Here is a 21,271-nt window from a genome sequence, read left to right on the forward strand (position 1 = left end):
ATCAACGATCTACCATAGCCAAAGATGCCTGCAATAATTTTGAATTATACTTTGAATTGATCATTGTGTTTGTGTCAAACACACAGATTTTCGTTCAATTAGATTTGAGTAAAAAAAATCGCTGTTTTCGTTACAGAGCAACAGGTGGCGTTAGTTGGCAAACAATTTCGAAAGAATCATGTTTGTTTTTTTTGCGCATGTCTGCTTGTCTATGATTCTTTCGTTTGGACCATTATCTGAATGGTCTGAATGCAATATGTACCACATTTGATGTCTAATTGGTCAAATAATGCATTATTTACATTCGTATCAAGCGAAATTTGCCAGCAGCCAAAATAAAATAATAATCAGGAAATGAAATTGTACCATCGTTAGTCAAGCCGGTGTCCGGGGGTAGATAGATATATTCTTTTTATTAATGACCATGTGATGAGCGGGGATTAATTAAAACTGAAATGGACTGCATCGGCGCAATTCATCGAACGTGGCATGAGAATCCGTTTTGGCACGGATTTGCGCCATGCCAGGCGAAGGATTCCGGCCATCATCGGGGGATGATTTATGGCGCGTAGGCGCGACCGAACTATATATTTCAGTATGTGTTTTATTGGTCTCGCAGTCGGTAGCAATTATTTGAGTATTATTTTGAAGAGATTGATTCAGGGGGGGACAATTAATTAGATCTTAAAATAGAACTGTAGTGTGACATTTTTTTAATAGTTTTTTTTTCATAGAATACTAAAAAAACAGAAATATTGCTTCGAACACCAAACTAATTAGGGGAAATATACCCATTTTAATCACACTAAGCCGTTCAACCAATTCTCATCACTTTTGCCGTTTCTGCTATAAAATCAACATTATCAGATGTTTCAACAATGGAGAGTTGCTTGCTCACTTTTATTTGATCTGTTTATTACTTTGGAACAGTAAAAAACACTTTATATAAGCTGTAATTCATGATCAAAGTGCTGATAGGCCGATAATAGAAATAGGCTGAGAAAGGGTATAGTTCCCCTAAGTCTTCAATAAATGAATGAAGGAAAATAACTTCACAAAACCAACCTGATTGCGCATCTATACAGAACAGAACGAGCCCCCTGATGGACAATTATCTAACTTCGAATAATAGCAACAACAAAAAATCCGCTATCTGAAAATCAGAAACAAAAGTTTAAAAATAAAACGCAATTTCAAATTGATCCGTTGTTAGAGTCAGGTAAAGGAAAAACACTTAAATATTTTTCCATTTATACCTCCCCTCATTAGGACGGAGCATTGTTCTAACCCCTTTCAGACTATTCCAAACGTAAACAAACATTCGAATGCTACAACATTACTGCATCATACATGCATCTGTAGGCGAACAATCGGACATGTGGAAAGATTAATCTGATGTAACAATGAACTCTGACTTTCTGAACCTTTGAACGCGAGAGTTATAGTCTGGCTTTTTGGAATCAATTAAAAATCAGCTGAAAAATATTTGTCTGACAAGACAGTGAGCAAAAGAACAACATTTGGTTTTCTCTCGATTCCTCTCACTCTCTTTCTTATTTTGCTTTGCTTTCGTGTGCTTGTTTGAGTGAAACTAGTGAAAGATAGCTGGAGCAAACGGAGCAAGGGGAGGCATCGCGAAAAAAAAGAGAGTTGCTCTCATGCTTACTATCTTTCTTCAATTCTCTCTTTCTCTTTCTCTCGTTATTGATATTACTCAAACAAGAGTTTATTTTGAAACAAAAAAATGTTAACATGCTGAAAAGTAAAAAAAATGAATTTGCCCAGTCTATTACAGTACGCAAGAAAATACGTCTAGCCATTCGAGCAAATCGCAATAGTCCAGCACGTGTACGAATCTTCTCGTTTCCCACAATGCATGTGTTTTCACTTGGAAAAAAGTATATTATTACCGGTGCACTCACCGGAACCGGTCCAGTCAAAGGGCAACCCTTGAACAATCAGTTTACTTCTCGAACAAAAAACCAAAACAAAGACTTGCGCTGACAGTAACTTTGCCTTTCAGTTGATTGTTTTGTCTCAGTTTTTGATTTCCCAAGAAATGTATGTATAAAAACAAATCAGTTAAAATAGTTTTCCATTCGTAAACGAAAACAATAAAAGAAAAGTGTGAATCTTTCAGCAAATTTCACGTAAAACGTAACCATGAAGTTCGCCACACTCCTGGTCCAGCTGATGTTGGCTTCTCTGATGCTGGTTACCTTCAGAACGCAAGAAACCAGTGCGGTTCCGGCAGTCCTCTACGATGACGACTATTACTATTCGAGATCCGGTCGGTTTTACCGTCGACCACGCTATTACCGCCGGCGTTACATCAGAGGTGTCGACCAACCGTCCGAACTGAACTATCAACCCCAATTTTCCCTTGATGATGCGCAGCCTTAATCCAATTTCGGATGCTCAATTCATTGTGCAAGTGAATAAAAACATGTATGTTATCAGCTTAAACCGTACTCGACCAGCACCCTTACCACGAGTGAGCAAAAGTCGAACAAATTCCGAAAGGCCAATCAACCTGTCTGTCTTCATCAAGTCGGGGCGATGCGTCGTTCTATAGGTTCTGCCCCTCGCAATCACCGAGGTCACGCCGCGTGTACTGTCTCTTTATCGAGCGGAAAAGGTCATGAAACGTCAACGCAGGAAGCCCAAGCGGAGTCTATTTTTAATTGAATTCCCCCCATTCCATTTTCAAACTCGCGCGAAGAAGCAGCAGAGACAGTGGGTTCATCAAGTTGGCTGCGCGACGAGTTCGATGTTTCATCTAAGCAAGCCTCTTCGATGGTTCACAGGGTATTCTGAGGCGGTTCAAGGCCTGCTATGTCGATTGATAGAGGTACTAAATGAAGTTTACAGGGTAGGTTCAATGATTAGGTATTGCTGATCAGGCAGACAACAACTTTGGAATATTTTCTCACAAATGTAAATATCTAAGAGTACAGAGAAAGTTCTGCTGCTTGCTTCAAATATTTTATGGATAATTTTTAATTCATCGAACCTGCACTGTATGTGCGCGCATCAGACCAGATACTCAAGAGCTCTCCGGATTCGATAACACTTTGCCCATGAGCCTATACTTGGTGAAGGTGAAAGTGCTACTTGATGAGATGGATACATGGACACTTGAAAGAATTAAAGGAACTGCAGTCGATTGATCCTTTATTGAAGAAAAATCGTGCCTTTTGAAAATTAAACAAGCTTGAGCAGTTTCCTAAGGTTTCGCAAGTAATTTTTTTTATTTGGTGACCAACAAGCCATGAAAAGTTTATTTTGCGTAATTGTATTTTCCATACAAATTTGGGTTACAAATTAGGGTGATGTCAAACAAAAGGGCTATAATGCCCCTGGTCGAATAAAAGTCCCATATGCATTTTTATTACTTTTGAGTTAGGCTTAGTGATTTTTCACGCTCGAAAATTGCAAATTTCACGGGGACCTCAATTTCAAAACACAAAATTTCACGCAAATTTCGCGGATCGATAAAAATGTTAAAATAACTCTGAAAATCTTATGTTTAAATCACAGAAACTACTTTTTATGCTTCATTATATATTATCCTTCCATAAACTAAAAAAATCTTTAATAAATTTGAATGTGACACAAAAAAATTCTCCTAATTTTCAAAAAAGATTCCACCTAGTTTGTGGATAGGCTCTATATATGTTTTGAAATAAGGCCGATGCAAATATTTAAATAAGTTTTTGCCGAGGTCAAGGGGGGGGGGCAAAAAAATAAAAAAATATAAAAATTAAAATAACAAGCCATAGTCTTCACATTTAAATGAAAAAACTGTTTTAAAATGCATTTTACACTAGTTCAGTTGTTTTGCAATCATTAGTTTTCAAAAAATCTAAGATCTGACAAAAACAAAAAATTGAATCGAAAAAAAAGATTTTGCCTCGAAAATTTTAAAAAAAAATCTTAAGATTTTTTAATAAACCCAAACATGCTAAAAATTATTTAAAACGCAGGAGAATGTATTTTAATTTGATTTCAGCTGGTTGCACTTCAATTTTCATTGAAATTTTGAAGTTTATTGTAAAAATATTTTTTTTGCCCCCTGATTTTTCGGGCCAATTTTGAAGGGGGGGGGGGGGGGGTGACAAAAACTTTTAAAAATATTTGTACCAGCCTAAAATGTAGGGCATGCGTATTCTCATTTACTGAACTGCCTTTTTTAAATATTCGACTAATAAAAATAAAAAGTTTTCGCTGATTTGCTTTATTTTTTGCATTTCATATCAAAGCAAAATTTAACAATCTTGTCCAGCAAGAGTGAAATATTTTAATTTTATTGCGACATTTGGCACATCAACATTTTTTGAGGTTTTAATCTCCCTTTACAATTTTTAAATTTCAAATCAAAAGGCAAAAATAATATAATTTGTAACGAAATCGACATTTTAATTCAAAATAAAAACAAAACAAAAGTAGTATTTTATCTTTCACGGGAATCGTCTACCCAAATAATCAAAAATCGTTAAAATTTAACAGGACTCTGAAAATATCTTTTAATTTATTTTGAAACTATACCTTTCAAATAAAATAGCAGTAAAATTTTCAAAACAGCGGATGAAAATATTACTAAACTTAGTTACAAAAAAAACTGAAAAATCTGAACAATTCTTCAAATGGTTCATATCAAGCTTTTCAATTGAAAACTAATCAATCTGTATGGATGAAATATTTATTATGTTGTTACTTTGAAAAAAAAAATGAGAAAATTGATAAATTTCACGAAATTCAAGCCGTCATCGTCAAAAATCATTAACACTATGTTCGTAATTAAACAAGGGTATTCATTCGCTTAAGGGGCTACATACATGTAAATCGGCAAAAATTTCAAAGGTTTTTTGAGCACACACTTCAACTTTTTTCAAAATCTGTTTTCAGGGCATTAAAATATACATTTTCATCTATTAATAAAACAAGTTTGAAGACATTTGGTTGTATCATTAGCGAGATATAGCTATTTGAAGTTAGCAGTTTCAAAAAACGGGTGCCACGATATCTCAACACTGTCTTGACCAAACCGGCTTAAAACTTTGGTGAAGACTCGTTAAACCGGTCCCGTGTGCATGACGAAGGCCGATTTTCAAAAAGTTTATTTTAAAAAAAGAAAAAAATATTTTTGTGTTTTTCGTATAAAAAAATCGTTAGTTTTTGATTTTTGTATTTTTTGAAAATTCAAAATTTCAAAATCGGGCTTCGTCATGCACACGGGATATGTCTTGGGAGTATTCACCTAAAATTTTAGCCAATTTGGTCCGTCCCATCTCGAGATATCGTGGCACCCGTAAATCAACTCAGTGTTAAATGAAAAACGCTTACAAAGTTTGACAGTTTGCTTTGCGCATGGCAAAATTCTGAGTTTAAATCGTCTCTTACTCAGTTAAATCAAGAAATATCTTCATGAAACTTTCAGGAGTGATTGAAATTTATCTTTTGAATGGATTTAATAAATTTTCTGTAATATGAAATTTTGCAATTTACTACATGTGTGTAACGTGTAACCCCTTAATTCTAAAGAAGTTCATAAGATTATGTTTATTCCTATTTGAGCTTGATAAATCGTTTTGAGAAAAATCGTTACAGTTTCACACAAACATAAAATTTCGCGGGATTTCGCGGATAAAGCCAAATTTCACGGATTTCACGCTGTCCGTGAAATCGTGAAATTTCACTAACCCTACTTTTGATGCAGTTTGGTCAAAATCGTATGCTCTTTGAGCAGTTCTCTATGAAATCATTTTTTTTTAATTAAAATTTTTGTATTTTTTAATCCGACTCAAACTTCATTTTCCATACAAATTTGGCAGCAAAAATGTTATATAAAAATTCAAAAATCTGTATCTTTTGAAGGATTTTTTTGATCGATTTAGTGTCTTCGGCAAAGTAGTAGGTATGGAGATGGATCACACTGCAAAAAATATACTCGTTAAAAAAGATTTGGTGATTTTTAATTTCACTTTTTGTCATTAAAACTTGATTTGCGAAAAAAAAATACAATTTTCATTTTTTTCTGATATGTTTTACGGGCCATTCAGTCGCCAGCAAGCAACAAGTTAAGACGTGTTTTGCTCGTGTTGTCATCTCGCGTGTTTGGAAGTTTTTGACGGATGGAGGTGGAGGAATCTTCCGAGGAGGAAGATTTTCGGCCCGTCCGCGGGAATAAGAAGCGGAAGAAGTCCAGCGAGGTCACTGGAATCGTCATCGAAGGAGAAAAAGTTGAGAAGACCCTGCTCAACAGCAACAAATTCAGCGCGCTTGCAGGCGACAAAAACAACAACAATGCCAGTGCAGCAGGAGGAGGAGACGCCCCGGCGGTTCCAGAACCCAGAAAATCTGCCGGTAAACAAAAGCAACCACCTCTGGTGGTAACGAACTTGGGCTTTAACAGATTTCTGGATTTAATGGCCCTGTGCAAAGTGAAACCGGAGTACAAGCTGACCCGGAGTGGAATAAAAGTGACGTGTTTTTTCGTGGAGGAATTTAACACCGTTCGAGAGCTGCTGCTTCAGTACAAAGTGCAATTCTACACGCACGATCGACGAAGCGAAAAATCCCACCGGGTCGTTCTACGAGGACTCCCAGAAGTGGATGTGGAGATTATCAAAGATCGACTCAAGGAGGACCATAACCTTGATGTTTTGGATGTGAAGGCCATCAAGCGGAAGGAAAAGTCCACCGTAGGTGAAACCCCTTACATTGTCTTCTTTCCCAAGGGACACACGAACCTCAAGAAGCTGAGTGCAATGAAGAAAATGGGACCAGTCATCGTCCGATGGGAGGCCTACCGGAATGCGCAACCCAACGTGACCCAGTGCAGGAATTGCCTCCGCCTAGGACACGGAGCCAAGAATTGTTATCTCAAAAGCAGATGCAACAACTGTGGGCGATTCCACAAAACGGAACAGTGTAAAGTCGAAGTAGCTCAACCCAAAAAGTGTGCTAATTGCTCTGGATCTCACGAGGGTCTAGACAGTAGTTGCCCCAAACGTGCGCAGTTCATCCAGTCGAGGCAGCAGGCGTCCAAGCCGAAACCGCCAGCATGGAAGAAGGACAAACAGAGTCTGGTGGTACCGTCGTTCTCCGCGGCGGATTTCCCTCCGCTGCCGGTTCCGGTTCCGATCCCGGAAAAGCTGAAGACAACAGAACCCCAATCCGCAGCTGATGCAGGAAGCAGTCAAGGAAACACTGGCCCTGGTGCCGGTGGCCAACCCAAGGCGAAAGAAGCCGAGGTGCTTTACAGCACGGAGGAGCTGTGGAAGATGTTCCTCGGGGAGCTGTGGAAGATGTTCTACGAGTTTACCGCGCGGCTGAGGAGTTGCAAGACCCGCTCGGACCAGGAAAGGGTGGTCGGCACCATGTCCCGCAAGTTCGGTGTGGATTAACTCCGGCTGTAGTGTATTTTTTTATGTATTTGATCCTCGGTCCTAACCAGGTCTCGTACCGAAGAGGACCTAATAAAAATAAATTAGTGAATAAAAAAAAATATATGTTTTACGGGACATCAAATGGCAGCTTTTGAGACATTTTCAGAAGGAGCAAAAAATCTTTGACCGAGTTATGATTTATTGAATCAATGCTGATTTAAAAAAAAAAAAATCGAAGTATTGGTCGCAATAAATTTTCAACTTCATTTTTTATGTAAAATCGAATTTGCAATCAAAAACTACTTTGGTGAAATTATGATAAAGTTATAGCCATTTTTAGGTATCTTTTATGAAAATAGTTGCAGTTATTTATTTTTGAAATTAGTGCCCATGTTTGCCCACTTTTGAAAATAATATTTTTGAAAAGCTGAGAAAATTGTCTACATTTTGCTTTTATGAGCTTTGTTGATACGACCTTTAGTTGTTGAGATATTGCCATGCAAAGGTTTAAAAACAGGAAAACTGATGTTTTCAAAGTCTCACCCAAACAACCCACCATTTTATAATGACGATATCTCAGCAATTAATGGTCCGATATACAATGTTAAAATATGAAACATTCGTGAAATTTTCCGATCTTTTCGAAAACAATATTTTCAAAAAAAACTAAATCAAGACTAACATTTCAAAAGGGCGTAATATTGAATGTTTGGCCCTAACACAATTTTGTTGCCGTGTTTTTTTTAAGTTAAGTCCTTATCCCACGGTGGGTAAGAAGGGGATTATTATGCGACTTGCATGCACCTCGGAAATTCTTTCTGGAGGTTGTTGGGGGGACTATTCTAAGTCAGAAAAATCAACTTCTTTTATCTCGATTTGAAGTTAAAAAAACATACTATATCACCTAAAAACTCAAAAATACGTCTAAAAACTCGGTCTATCTCTAGACAAAGATGTACATTTTCATCTAGATATCAATTTTTAGTTCACAAAATTTATTACTGACATAGTACACCTCAAATCGATCCATTACTTGAGTCCCAGCGTCATCAGGAGGTGTAAAATAATGTTATTTCTAAAAAAATATTTTAAATTTGCTCTGGTAAATAAACTGTCATGTCTGAATTCAAAAACTAATGTTGTAGCATTGTTGTAAACGAAATGAAGAACAATTTTGCAGAAAAAAGTATGACATTTTATCCATTTAAAGTAAAGTTATGTCTATTTTAGTGGGAAAATTTCTACCAATTTTCAAAATTCTTCGATATTTAACTCATGCTTGTTAAAAACAGCTACTATGATCATACTCAGGAGGATGTAACAAAAATTATAATTTGACGGTCATTCAGGGACTGGTTACGGTGGGCATACTGAGCTCAAGTTCCAAATATGAGCTTGATTGAATTTAACCGGAGCTGGCGTTTTGCATTTGAATTTTTAATGAGATCTAACTAGTAGAAAACACTTTTTTTTTCAAAAATGTAGATTTTTTTGTCACTTTGGCCACTGAAGCGTTTATTTTAAACATCATTGGCGTGTAGGACAGATCCTTGCAGATGTTTTGGTATATAGAATATTGAATTGAAGCACTCTGGAGCTCTGTACAGGCCTTCATTTTTTTTTTTTTTTTTTTAAGAAAAACGTCTCAGCAGAAAACATAAGCGTAGCGCCATTTGATTTTGCTCAAAACTTCAATTTTATATAAGTCAAAACATCTGCAAGGACTTGTCCTACACGCCAATGATGTTTAAAATAAACGCTTCAGTGGCCAAAGTGACAAAAAATCTACATTTTTGAAAAAAGTGTTTTCTACGAGTTAGATCTCATCAAAAATTCAAATGCAAAACGCCAGCTCCTGTTAAGTTCAATCAAGCTCATATTTGGAATTTTAGCTCAGTATGCCCACCGTAACCAGCCCTGAATGACCGTCAAATTATAATTTTTGTTACATCCTCCTGAGTATGATCATAGTAGCTGTTTTTAACAAGCATGAGTTAAATATCGAAGGATTTTGAAAATTGGTAGAAATTTTCCCACTAAAATAGACATAACTTTACTTTAAATGGATAAAATGTCATACTTTTTTCTGCAAAATTGTTCTTCATTTCGTTTGCAACAATGCTACAACATTAGTTTTTGAATTCAGACATGACAGTTTATTTACCAGAGCAAATTTAAAATATTTTTTTAGAAATAACATTATTTTACACCTCCTGATGACGCTGGGATTCAAGTAATGGATCGATTTAAGGTGTACTATGTCAGTAATATATTTTGTGAACTAAAAATTGATATCTAGATGAAAATGTACATCTTTGTCCAGAGATAGACCAAGTTTTTAGACGTATTTTTGAGTTTTAGGTGATATATTAGGTTTTTTAACTTCAAATCGAGATAAAATCAGTTTTCACCGACAGAATATTTTGGAAGTTGATTTTTCTGACTCAGAATACTCCCCCCAACAACCTCCAGAAAGAATTTCCGAGGTGCATGCAAGTCGCATAATAATCCCCTTCTTACCCACCGTGATCCATGCCTACAACTTTGCCGAAGGCACCAAATCGATAAAAAAAATCCTTCAAATGATACAGATTTTTTAAACTTCGTAAATCAATTTTGTTTGGACAGCTGCCAAATTTGTATGAAAAATTATATGGACAAACTAACGATGCAAAATGGCTTCTTTGGGCATACCGAAGCCACCAATAAAATTTAAGCCGGAATAAAAAAAACGAATGACCTCTCAGAGAATTGCTCATCTGTCTGTCATTAAAATTCCATCAATTTTTGGTCAGTTAAGTGTTTCAAAATAATGTAAAACGTAACAAATCTCTATGTTAACTATATCTATCTGTAATTTTATATAATCAACAAATAGTATAAAGATACAATATCGTTTTGATTAGTCTATTTTTAAACCAACGTCGCTCGATCTATTTTGCCTAGCACCGTCTCATTCCATCATCATCATTTATTGATTTAGCCCGAACTGAAACGTTTTTCCTGCTTTCATCGCTCTCCATATTCCGTTTAGTACCACACTCTATCATGTCAACGACTATAGAGGAGCTCACTAATACCTAGTTTTAAACAGGAAATTATCAGCAGCTTGTCGCTTCCTTTAATTAACGGCTCTGTGCTTCTATATAGAGTGTCGTTTTAAATTGAATTTAAATGTTTAATGATTGATTTTTAAAAGGGGTGTTTTTAATATGAAAATTGTGTGAAAACACATTCTCAGTTTATATTTTTACTATTCGGATTACTTTAAAAACTGAAACATTTTCAGCTAAAGCTTGTACGCTAGTTGCAACAAACTCAAACTAATTTCGATGACACAAACAGTCCCCAACTCACCTCTCCCGCCAACGATGCTAATCGCACCATGCTTCCGATCTAGCAGATTCTGCCCGTCAGCCATTTCCGCCGCCGCGTGTGTTGCACTCTCGCTCAAAACTAATCAAACGTGGGCCGTTTTTACCGCTCACTTCACCACGTGCAATAACAACCAACTGGGTTGCAACTTGTTGTTGTTGTTGTCGTTGCTGGTTATTGATCCATTAAACTTGTGCCACGAGGGAACTAGTGTTTGCTTTTTCCCAGAGAGGAGTGCACTTTCAACACGATGATCACACTGACTTACTTTCCATTAGTGTAAGGTAAACAAATTTTCACAGCCACGTTTTTTTTTTGCTTTTTCGAAACGGCCGCTACAACTATAAACGCAAAACAGTCACATACAGCTTGATATGCTTCGCCGGCCGGCACTCTTCTGTACCAGTTGTTGAGGTTTGCTCATTGCCGCCGGTCCAACTCCAGTCGGGGTGCTAAAAATAGAAGAAAGTGAGGGTAAAAATTAAGTCACTCGTGATTGAACGTTTTGAGCAAACTAACAAAAGTGAGGCGTGTTTGATGGATCTAAGGAAAAGGAAGTGAACTGGGTCCAAAATAAACCGAGTTTCGGCCAATATGTGTGAGAGCATGTTCGAAAATATGATTTACAGATATGCACCACGTGTGCGCCACAGACTAACAGACGAGATTCTAAAAAAAAGCGATCACGGCACTAGCACCAGCTTGCGGACATAAAATCAACTAAAGTGACAGCTAGAGTTTAACAATTAAGACATAGACAAACAAAGATCGTTTTAGAAATAAATTTACGAAAAAACGTGTCTACACATTTTCACATATAATTTATCAGAAAATTCTAATCTTAATGAAAGTCATTCAATTGCATTCTGGAGAATGCCAAATGTCGAAACGGCCTACTGCGTAAAGTTAACCGCAACGATGGACATTGAGCAAATATCTTGCTCCTTTCGTTTAAATTTTTGACATTTAGACAAAACAAATGGAGGCATGCTCTTGAAAAAGATGTAACTTGTGATAATTTAAATTTCATTTTAAATTTCCGTTCCAAGAATGTTCCAATAATAGTAAATTACTTAATTTTACATACGTTGCGCGATTGTGCAACCACCAGCTGATAAGACCCGCTAGTAGCAACACAGAAACACAACTCAACACCCATTCAAGGAGGGGGCTTTATTTGTTCAATTTATTGATTATTTCGATTGTTCAAACTGCAATCTCAAGCCACCGGGGCCGGGTGTTATCGCAACACTTTTGACGAGCCACGGTCGAAAATCGCATCGCGCGGTAGTCGTCCAAGACTTTGACTGATTATCATTATGCCATTGTGTGTACTTGCTGAGAAGAATTAAGAAGACAAAAAAAAATGTTTACTTTACCCCGTGTCTTGCCTTGCGACATGGGCGGCGCGAGGACGGGCTGTAAAGTTCAAATTGATAATAAATCAGTCCGTCAGCCCCGAGTGTATTGTTGGGGCCCGATGGTTGTCTTCGCGCCGAGATAGATGGATGGGAATTTTCAGATCCGTTGGTCGAGTTATGAGCATGGTACTAATAGAAGATTCACGATTTCACGATTACCGTGTGCTTTTAACAGTTTGAAGTGAGTCATGCTTTTTTTTACTTGACATTAGTTAATTTCAGACAGACCAAAAATATACCGTGGAAAGTCTCCCTTATCCCTTTAAACAAATGCTATCATGAGTAGTTGTAATGCAAGCTCGTCCTATGATTCATTTGGCAAATGACAACTAATACAACTGTCAAAACCACCTACAGCATTTCTATCAGAACGTTTCACCAAAGTTGAAATAGATTTGTGCTGATTCAAGTGAAACTCCCATTCATGCCGCTCTCCGACCACGTGCAACAGTTCGATGACGCACGCAAGGAGGTGTCCATCATCGCAGCACGCTACGTTGAACAAACGTTTAACACGCGTAAATCGGTTGTCAAGAGACCATTCAAGTGCTCTGATTAGCGTGTTTTTATCAGTCCCGAAATATTGATCAGAAGAGGCGCCCAAATTTATTCAGTAATAGCTCCACAATAGGATCCAAAATGTCAACCGGCGCGGTAGGCGTCGTGGAAGCCAAACAGTGTTGCCAAACAACCAGTGAGTCTTTCTTAATAGCCTACTTTGCATACTTGATGCGCACACGTTCGCGCCGCATTGTGTAGGAATGCACTTCCCGGCAAGGAAACTTGCTGTGCCAGCAAGCAGCGGGTTCAGGTTCAGGTAGGTAGATAGGTTTTGGCCGTGTGGCGAAGTGGTGAACAGTAGTGGTACGACAGGCGACGACACAAGCTAGGGTGACCTGAGTTTTGTATTTGTTTGAAAACTATTTAGTGAAATTATAACTTTTTTTTTACTCGGGCTGTTAGAAAATTCCTTTAAAAAAAACTGCAGTATTGTCAAATAATTGATCTTTTATAATGGAGTACCGGATCCGAGTAGTAAAAATGACAGTACACAGAAAAAAAAATTACGTTAATGACAAAAGTAATTTACTTTTGATTTAAAAAGTGGTTAAAATTTGCTACATTAAAAGTTTTTTCTTGTTTTGAAAATTAAAAATTTTACTGCTACAGTTTGTGAAAATCTCATTGCCAGTGTTGCAAATGAGTGATAAAAAAGCTATCAATAGATTATCTCTGCACCAAAAATATCCGCGAGTATAGCGGCCGTCACTGTAGCTTGTGAGATCTCTTCTTGTGTCTCGTGATTCCCAGCGATGTCATTCTTTCTCTATCACTCCTCCCCTTTTCCTCGACTATGCGCTCTCACCGCTGAGTCTCTCAATCTCTCCGAAAACTGCAATGAGAGAACGCGAGATGGCGATTAGGAGCCGACCACGCATGACGTCCTGTTAAACTGCGTTTGCGAAATTGGTTTTGTGGCGGCTTTTGTGGTTAAACGCTGTTACGGTAGCATGATCGTGGAAGCGGGAATGAGAGAGAAAAGGAAAATGTCAATCGCGAGTGGCTATGTTCGGCGCTGAGAGGTTCAATGAAGAGAGAAGAGCAGTTGTATTTGAGGCATGAATATTCAGGCGAGATAATTGTAGTTGCTGAGAGCTGATACTTTGATATTTTAACAACCCTGCTCATTGCTAACCGATTTAAAAGTTTTAACTTTAAATTCGACTGTAAAATATCTTTCATTTTGTCGTCCTTGTGTAACCGTGTACGCCTATGTTCTAAATGTAAACAAACGTTTAGGTGATTTCGGTGGTAAGTGGTCCACGACGACAATCAAAACCGAACGCGGTCTCAGCTAGGACTTGGACCACGACTTGGACGCTGAAACCGTCGAAGAAAAATGGTGCGGGTGCGGAACAAGGTTGGGGGATTAGGGGAAAGTTGGTTTTCAAAAGGATAAGGCCTGCTTTCTGCAGGACCTGCAGCTATTTCACGACCGTAATGGGTAAGAAGGAAGCTTGGGTGTTATCAAAGAAGTCACCGGTGAGCATTGAGAACGTGTTCAGTGTCAAACTCTTTCAGCAACTCCCGTCCGCAAACGCTCATCTCGCGACGGCGCAACTTCGGCCGGATAAACTTTGACGGCGAGTTGGCAACATCTGTGTCATTCTCGAAGAAATTCAGGCGATTCACTTCCCAGCCGGAAAACGTCGACTTCCCTTCCCGAATCAACAACCAATGGCCAACTGCTCCAAGCCTGTCCTGATGATGGCCGGCAACGAGACCACGTTGTTCTCTACACCCAAGTTACATTTTTAAACCAACTAGCCACCACCAAGTTTTATTGAGGTTTTATTGTAGCTTCTTGATTGCTTAATAGTTTTATTTAGGCATTCACCGCAGCCAACAAGCAAGAGCTAATTAATAGGTTCTAACAGGGTTTTATGCCTCGAACATAAAACCGGGACGAAATAACTGGCTTTCAATAAGATTTTATGAAAATTTTAATAGAGGCTTGAAAACCAGGTGGCAATGCCGCATGCCAAACGGTTTTATCGCATGCTTTGTTAAAACCTAGGGTGTTGTAGCTGTCAAGTGCCATTAGGCATGTAAAAAGCTCACTTAAAACCATAAACTCCTAAAAGAGCATTTATCGCGACCAAATAGCAGTGCATAAATATGGCGTTAAACTCGTGCTCTGATTGAATATGATTGACTGCCAACTTTTTTGAAAAAATAGAAAACTGAAAAATTTGATTTAAATTTTATGAAAACACATCATGCCAGAAATTCAGCATATTCTGGCATGATTATATAGCGATAGATGTTTAAAAATATTTTGAACATTTTTTCAAAGAATTGCAATAAAATATTTTTTAACATTAAACACTATGATTACAAAAGATTGATTTTTGATGAAGCGAGTTGAATTTTTTGGCTCTATCTCCCCTACATTTATCAATCAAGTTTCAACCGCAGCTGAATTTGAGCCATCAACTGCGAGAAATAAGCTTTCAAATTATTTGGATTACCTCTAATATCTATTATCACGGGTATGAATCTTCAAGCAATTTCAATATGGCGACTTGTATCAGAATAATGTGAGGCATTTTCGCTAGTTCTCACTGTTCTGTGTTCTGCGTGCACGTCCGCAAACATCGACCACTCACATTCTAACACAAAACGCCACCAAGAGGCAAAAGGTGATCACGAATATTTTTGGCACTTTCGTTAAAAATATGCAGTTTTGCAAAAACAAATAACAAAACCCACTTTTAACAGTAGTTGGACTGTCAAACTTGTAATTCGTTGCTGATTTGGTCGAAAATTTGTTAAAAATAAATATGTTAATATGTTTTTTTTTGCAGCACCCCTTTTGGACGGACATTTCTGTTATCACCTTCTGGTTCCTTGGATTGACCATGGATAATTTCACAGCGTAATAAACAGGGCAGCTACCACCACGTGGCGCCACTGTTTCGAATGAGAAAATGATACAGGTTTTTCAGACGAGTTTCAATCCCGTTTATTATTTATCATCGCCATTTTTGACAACCATCTCCATAAATTCATTTGGCAAGACGAAGTCTTATTTTTGCCAAAATAAAACCTATTTGGCATAAGACGTTTGAAGACGTATGAAATGTCATTTTTCCATAACTCCTGACTAGGTTTTAACAAAGGTTTTATCAAGGCTTTGAGGATGTTGTTAGGATTCAGTTGTAAAGCCTTGAACTCCTATGTAGGTTTTATAAATAGGCCGTAACAACCTTTTTCGGAGGTCCTTTTGGGTTTTAAGTGGGGTTTAGCAAGGTTCTGGGGAGTTTGTTACGACTAAGGGGTTTTAATGTTGGTTTTGGCTGATAGGTTTTATAGCGGTTGTGACAGCTTTGATAAAGCCTAAAATGTTACTTGGGTCCGTAACCTGCTCAGCCTGGGGTCTTCGGTCGTGACCGGTGGCGTACCGTAAGAATCGGTACAGCTTGGACGCCGAAGTTGGCCAACTATAAGCAGATGCGATTAATACAAAAAAAGAAAACTTACTGTTTTAATATTAAAATATTGAAATAAAATCCATCACATTTTTCGAAAATCATCACTGTAATGTTAAATGTTATTTCTTCTTGCCAAGTTTTTTCATCGTAGCATCAACAACATTCCCACTTTTAAATTAAAAAGTTTGAACTTTCTACGAATATTCACCAACGCGAACTTTTAATCCAACGAACGATCTTTTTAAATTTACAGTGTTTTTTTCTTTGTGTGTATAAGTAATACATTGTACACCCAGAAGTGGGCATCGGCATACGAGAAGATAAAGAGCATAGTTTGGTAGTAAAATGGTACTGTGAATGGACGGAGAGGATAAATCCCGAATTTATTGTCGCTCTGGCACTAAATCGAACTGAGCGATTTCCACTCTCGCCGGTCTATACTGTCACCAAATAGTACTTTCCTCTCGTTTCTTTTCGGAAGGACTATAGAGGAGAAAATCGTGACGTCGGAAATGAACTCAAATCACTCAAAGTTCACTTTATAGCGGTGGATCTCGAAAGCTCAGTAGGGTATATGGCCCTATTTTGCAGGGCTGTGGAGTCGGAGTCGGAGTCGGAGCCGGAGTCGGTGGAGTCGGGTCTTTTTGGGAAGCCTGGAGTCGGAGTCGGAGCCGGAATCGGCTAAATTTTATGAGCTGGAGTCGGAGTCGGAGTCGGAGCCGGAGATTTCTGATAACCCGGAGTCGGTTCGGAGCCGGAGTTATCTTAAATTCAAAAAAAAAATATGTTTTCATATTATTCAGTATTTCCTGTATAACATTTACAAAACAACTTATATTTTTAATTGATTCATCAGATGCCATTATGTATTTGAAGCTTTTATTGTGATTGAAAAGCTCTAATTGGGTTATTACACTATAATCACTAAATGATAACCTTTTATCCAAGTATGTAGTGTCATAACTCAAAAAATAATTAAAAAAAAATTGGTTATGTAGTCAGACTACATTTATGTGCCCTTTCAACTCAAATTTGACCAAATTTCATCCAGTTATTTCTGAAAAAAGTACACACAAAGTCATCTTTTAACCCGATAGCGAATGTCTTAGAGGTTTTAAGTCAATTCATTTTTTAGGAAAAAAAATACGAGGTACATAAAAAGATTATAAAAAGTAATCACTGTTTTTGCAGATCGAAAAAGAGTCACTGACAGTTTAACTTTTGTAACAAATAATCAACAATAATAACAATCTCTTACTTGAAATTCAACATGCGCATTTTGTTTATAACTGAGTACAAGAAATCAAAGTGTTGCATTTAAAATAATTGAAACTAACAAAAAATGTCAACAGAAGCTGCAAAAAATTTGAAATAATCATTGATTGTTGATGTTGTTTTTAAGTAAACTATTTTGATATCGTTGCAAATTATCGTTGAACAAATCTCAAGAATTCAGTATAAAAATGAACTAATAAAAAATGTATAGAACAAAATATAGGATTTAAATTTATTTTTCAAATATTATAAATAAAAAAAAATGAATCAAAAAATTATCAACTGGTACGAATTTTCTCATACTGTATGTCTCACGCCAATATGACGGAAAGTGATAATCATTGCAAATCAATGTACCTTAAAAAATGAAATATTTGTGACCTAGAAAATATTTTACTTGTCGATATTTGTTTTTTATTATATTTTATGTTTTTTTTTTTCATATATTTTGATGGAGGCGAAAGATCATCCATGAAGCTTCGTTTTAGGTAAAGATTCACGACACCTCCTTTTTAAAGAATATAAAATTTTAAAATTAAAATAAATTAAAAATTTTCAGGTTAAAATATTTTCCATGTCACAGATATTTGAAAAGGACATCTTAAGCGTCCTTTCCACGAAGAAATTGTTTAGATACATTGATTTGCAATAATAATCTCCTTCAGCCATGGCGTGATGTCTATGTACGTCTTAAAAAAAACATAAAAAAATGCTTCGTTTAAAATTGTCATTTAAAAAACAAGGTGCTTCTTACAAATGTCAGCCTGAAAGTGAGCAAATTGAAGTTTAATGTTCAATAGATCATTAAGGCCAGGTTTCGTTTAGTTATCAATTCAAAAATAAAATTTTAATATTTAAATTTATTAGCTTTGAAAAAAATATTTTCCAATTTGAGGTTTAGCAATCCTAATTTACTTACAAAACTGTTCTTCTCAAAATGCCTCTAAAACTGAACATATTTTTTGATTTCTGTTTCCATAACGTGTAGAACTTGTAACCTAGAAACTTTTTTTCCGTTTATTTGCTTTACTTTACTTTTACTTAACTTATTTTTCTTGAGAAAAACATGACGCTTAGAGAGTATATAATCCTTTTTATCAATGTTTTTAAAAAAAAATAACCAATAATAGTTAACTAACCTTTGAAACATTTAAAATATGTGGAGTTGGAGTCGGAGCCAACCATTTGTTGAAAGCTGGAGTCGGAGTCGGAGTCGTAGTCGGCTAAGGTTGGTAGGCCGGAGTCGGAGTCGGAGTCGGAGCCAACCATTTGTTCAAAGCCGGAGCCGGAGTCGGAGTCGGAGTCAGCTAATCTGAGAAAGCCGGAGTCGGAGTCGGAGTCGTTTGAAACATGACCCGACTCCGCAGCCCTGCTATTTTGGACCTAATAGCTATTTTGGACCTATTTTTATTAATTAAGGTAGTTCAGGCTTTAAAAAACGAATTCACTGAATCCAACCAACAGAAAGTGTAGGCAGGATCGTTTTGTATCTTACCTCTTCCAAAAATGTACTTTTGTTATTGTCAATTTGGTTTTTAATAGTTCATAAATTAAGTTTTTAATTTAAAAGGGCAATTGGGTCCTAAAATTAAGATTAAATTTGTGATATTATTGTTCACAACGATAAAGCTCATTTTTCTGATTACAATATCCTTTTGTACGACCACAAAGGATTCTTATACATTTTTAAATCAATTTAAAAATATTATTTTCGTGACCCTTCTTGAAAGAAAAAGTTCTTATTGTTGTCTTGCCATTTTTTTTGCTTATAGGGGAAATATACCCATTTTTATCACTCTAAGCCGTTCGACCAATTCTCATAACTTTTGCCGTTTTCCACTATTAAATCAACGTTTTCAGATTTATCAACAATGGAGAGTTGCTTGCTCACTTATATTTGAACTATTCATTACTTTGGAACAGTCTAAAATACTTTATGAAAGCTGTAGTTCATGATCAAAGTGCTGATAGGCCGATAATAGAAATAGGCTGGAAAAGGGTATAATTCCCCTAATGAAAATAAAGTGAACAGAAATGGTTTTAAATCGTGTTTTTAACCGTTGTACATAGAAATTTACATAGGGCTGTAGGACCCTATTCTCTTCAAATTTGGATCACCATCCTTCAACATTGAATAGAGATTTGTATGACCGAAACCGAAATCATCATGAAAAATATCTTCCTGCAATTTGTTCAGCCGTTCGTATGTTAGGGCATCTCCACCGTGAAGCGCAAATCTTCCAATTATTTTATCGAACTCTTTTGGTACGTTCGTTTGATGGATAGTTCCACACTGAGTGCCGCACTCAGAGCTGTCAAAATGTCTCTTTGAAGAAACTCGCGCTAGTTCCGCACGAGTTTCGCCGCCATCTTGTAACTGAAACTCTAGTGCCGCACTCGATATTTTTTCAGTTTCATGCGAGTTCCATGCACACTGAAAAAGAATGTTCGTTTGAACCAAAACTGGCACCGACGAGTGTGGCACTCAGTGCCGCACTGGCTGTTCAAACGAACGTACCATTTGTGTTATATTTGAAATTCCAATAATGAACCAACATACGCTTATTAAAACAACTGATAACTCAGCTCAGAGGGATTTAAAAAATAAATCATGGTTAGGGCATCACCACCGTTAGACACTAATCTCGTTTTAATCAGTTTGTTTAGTGTGAATTTTTCTCATAGTTGACATTTTATAATTCAATGGGCAAATTTTGGCCCCACCGATTCAGATCTAAAGATTTCGTCACAAAAGCGGGTAAAATCCAGTTTTCCGGGTCACCCTACGGTACGCACACTTTCCGCGATGCGGTGCGGTAGTACGTACGAGTGTGCGTACATGCGGGTTTATTTATTTTTTCTCTTCTTTTCATTCTACACGGCGGATACCCCACCACACACTACACTAGCGGTACAATCTGGACGAAAATGGAGCGCTGCTGTTTTGTATGGCGATGTTAAGAACATAGCGAAGCACTCTTAAAATACGCGAATGGCAGTACAAACTCCTAGGAGGGGGGGCCAGAGAGAGAGCAACAACTGCCTGCCGCCGTTTTTGTCACCGTAAATAGAGGCGACCGTCTGCGGTTTTTCCTTTCACGAATGCATCATTGATTTTGTCTAAATCCATTCTAGAGAAAATGAGTTTTACGCTGAGGGTTGATTCTTTTTTCGCTTTACGAGAATTTCTAGAGCACGCGTTTAATTTTAGATCGATCACATCGGTCCTGATTTACGCTCGACTTGTGACATGACATAAACTCTTGTGCAACCCCATGACGGAAGTAGCTTCCTTTCTATATATTTTTTTTCGCTATGGCTCTGTATCCAAAACACTCGGCTTCCTTCCATATTCTTGCACAACCACTAGCCCATTTATAACACAAATATAGATAATGTGGTGGCACCTTAACGCCAGCGGCAAGTAGGCATTGATTTTTATTGGCGAAATGTCACTTTCGTTCGCTCCGTTAGCGATGCACAGAACCCGACCCGCCCCCACAAGAGAACAATGGCACGCGGTTTCCGCAAATATCTACTGAGATGAGACGGGGCTGACGTATTGGCCCCAGAAGGAAACACGTGATTTCGGCGTAGGTATGAAAACGAAGCTGAACCAGAAATAAAAAAAACTCACAAGCCTGGCGATGGTTTCCGTCGCCGACACGCACCGCGGTTTTTTAGGATGACTTTTTTTTCCTCCTTCTACTGAACCGAATTTTTGTTCAGCAGAACCCGGCACTGTAGCGGAGCACAAGGTTCTTGTGTTTGATCGAAGACAACCGACCGACAACTGCAGCAGGCAGGCAGAGAA

The 21,271-nt window shown here is 37.4% G+C and overlaps 1 protein-coding gene and 1 long non-coding RNA gene across 3 annotated transcripts in view; one reads left to right on the forward strand and one right to left on the reverse strand.

The window, feature by feature from the left end:
- Nucleotides 1–21,271, reverse strand: part of LOC6038054 (equilibrative nucleoside transporter 1) — a 37,165-nt gene extending 15,894 nt beyond the window's left edge. The window contains exons 1-2 of one of the 2 annotated variants that reach the window (XM_038258990.1): nt 21,095–21,271; nt 10,749–11,218 (exon numbers count right to left, since the gene is read on the reverse strand). In XM_038258990.1, coding sequence (XP_038114918.1) covers nt 10,749–10,812 — 64 coding nt within the window. In that variant the 5' untranslated portion in view covers nt 10,813–11,218; nt 21,095–21,271. The remainder of the gene's footprint in view (nt 1–10,748; nt 11,219–21,094) is intronic. The other variant, XM_038258998.1, reaches the window with a different exon arrangement.
- Nucleotides 1,918–2,466, forward strand: LOC119768648. The gene is made up of 2 exons (XR_005278125.1): nt 1,918–2,061; nt 2,141–2,466. It is a non-coding gene; the product is annotated as an uncharacterized LOC119768648 (long non-coding RNA).

Source organism: Culex quinquefasciatus, chromosome 1 (assembly GCF_015732765.1).
Source record: "Culex quinquefasciatus strain JHB chromosome 1, VPISU_Cqui_1.0_pri_paternal, whole genome shotgun sequence".
In the NCBI taxonomy this organism is placed as follows: domain Eukaryota; kingdom Metazoa; phylum Arthropoda; class Insecta; order Diptera; family Culicidae; genus Culex; species Culex quinquefasciatus.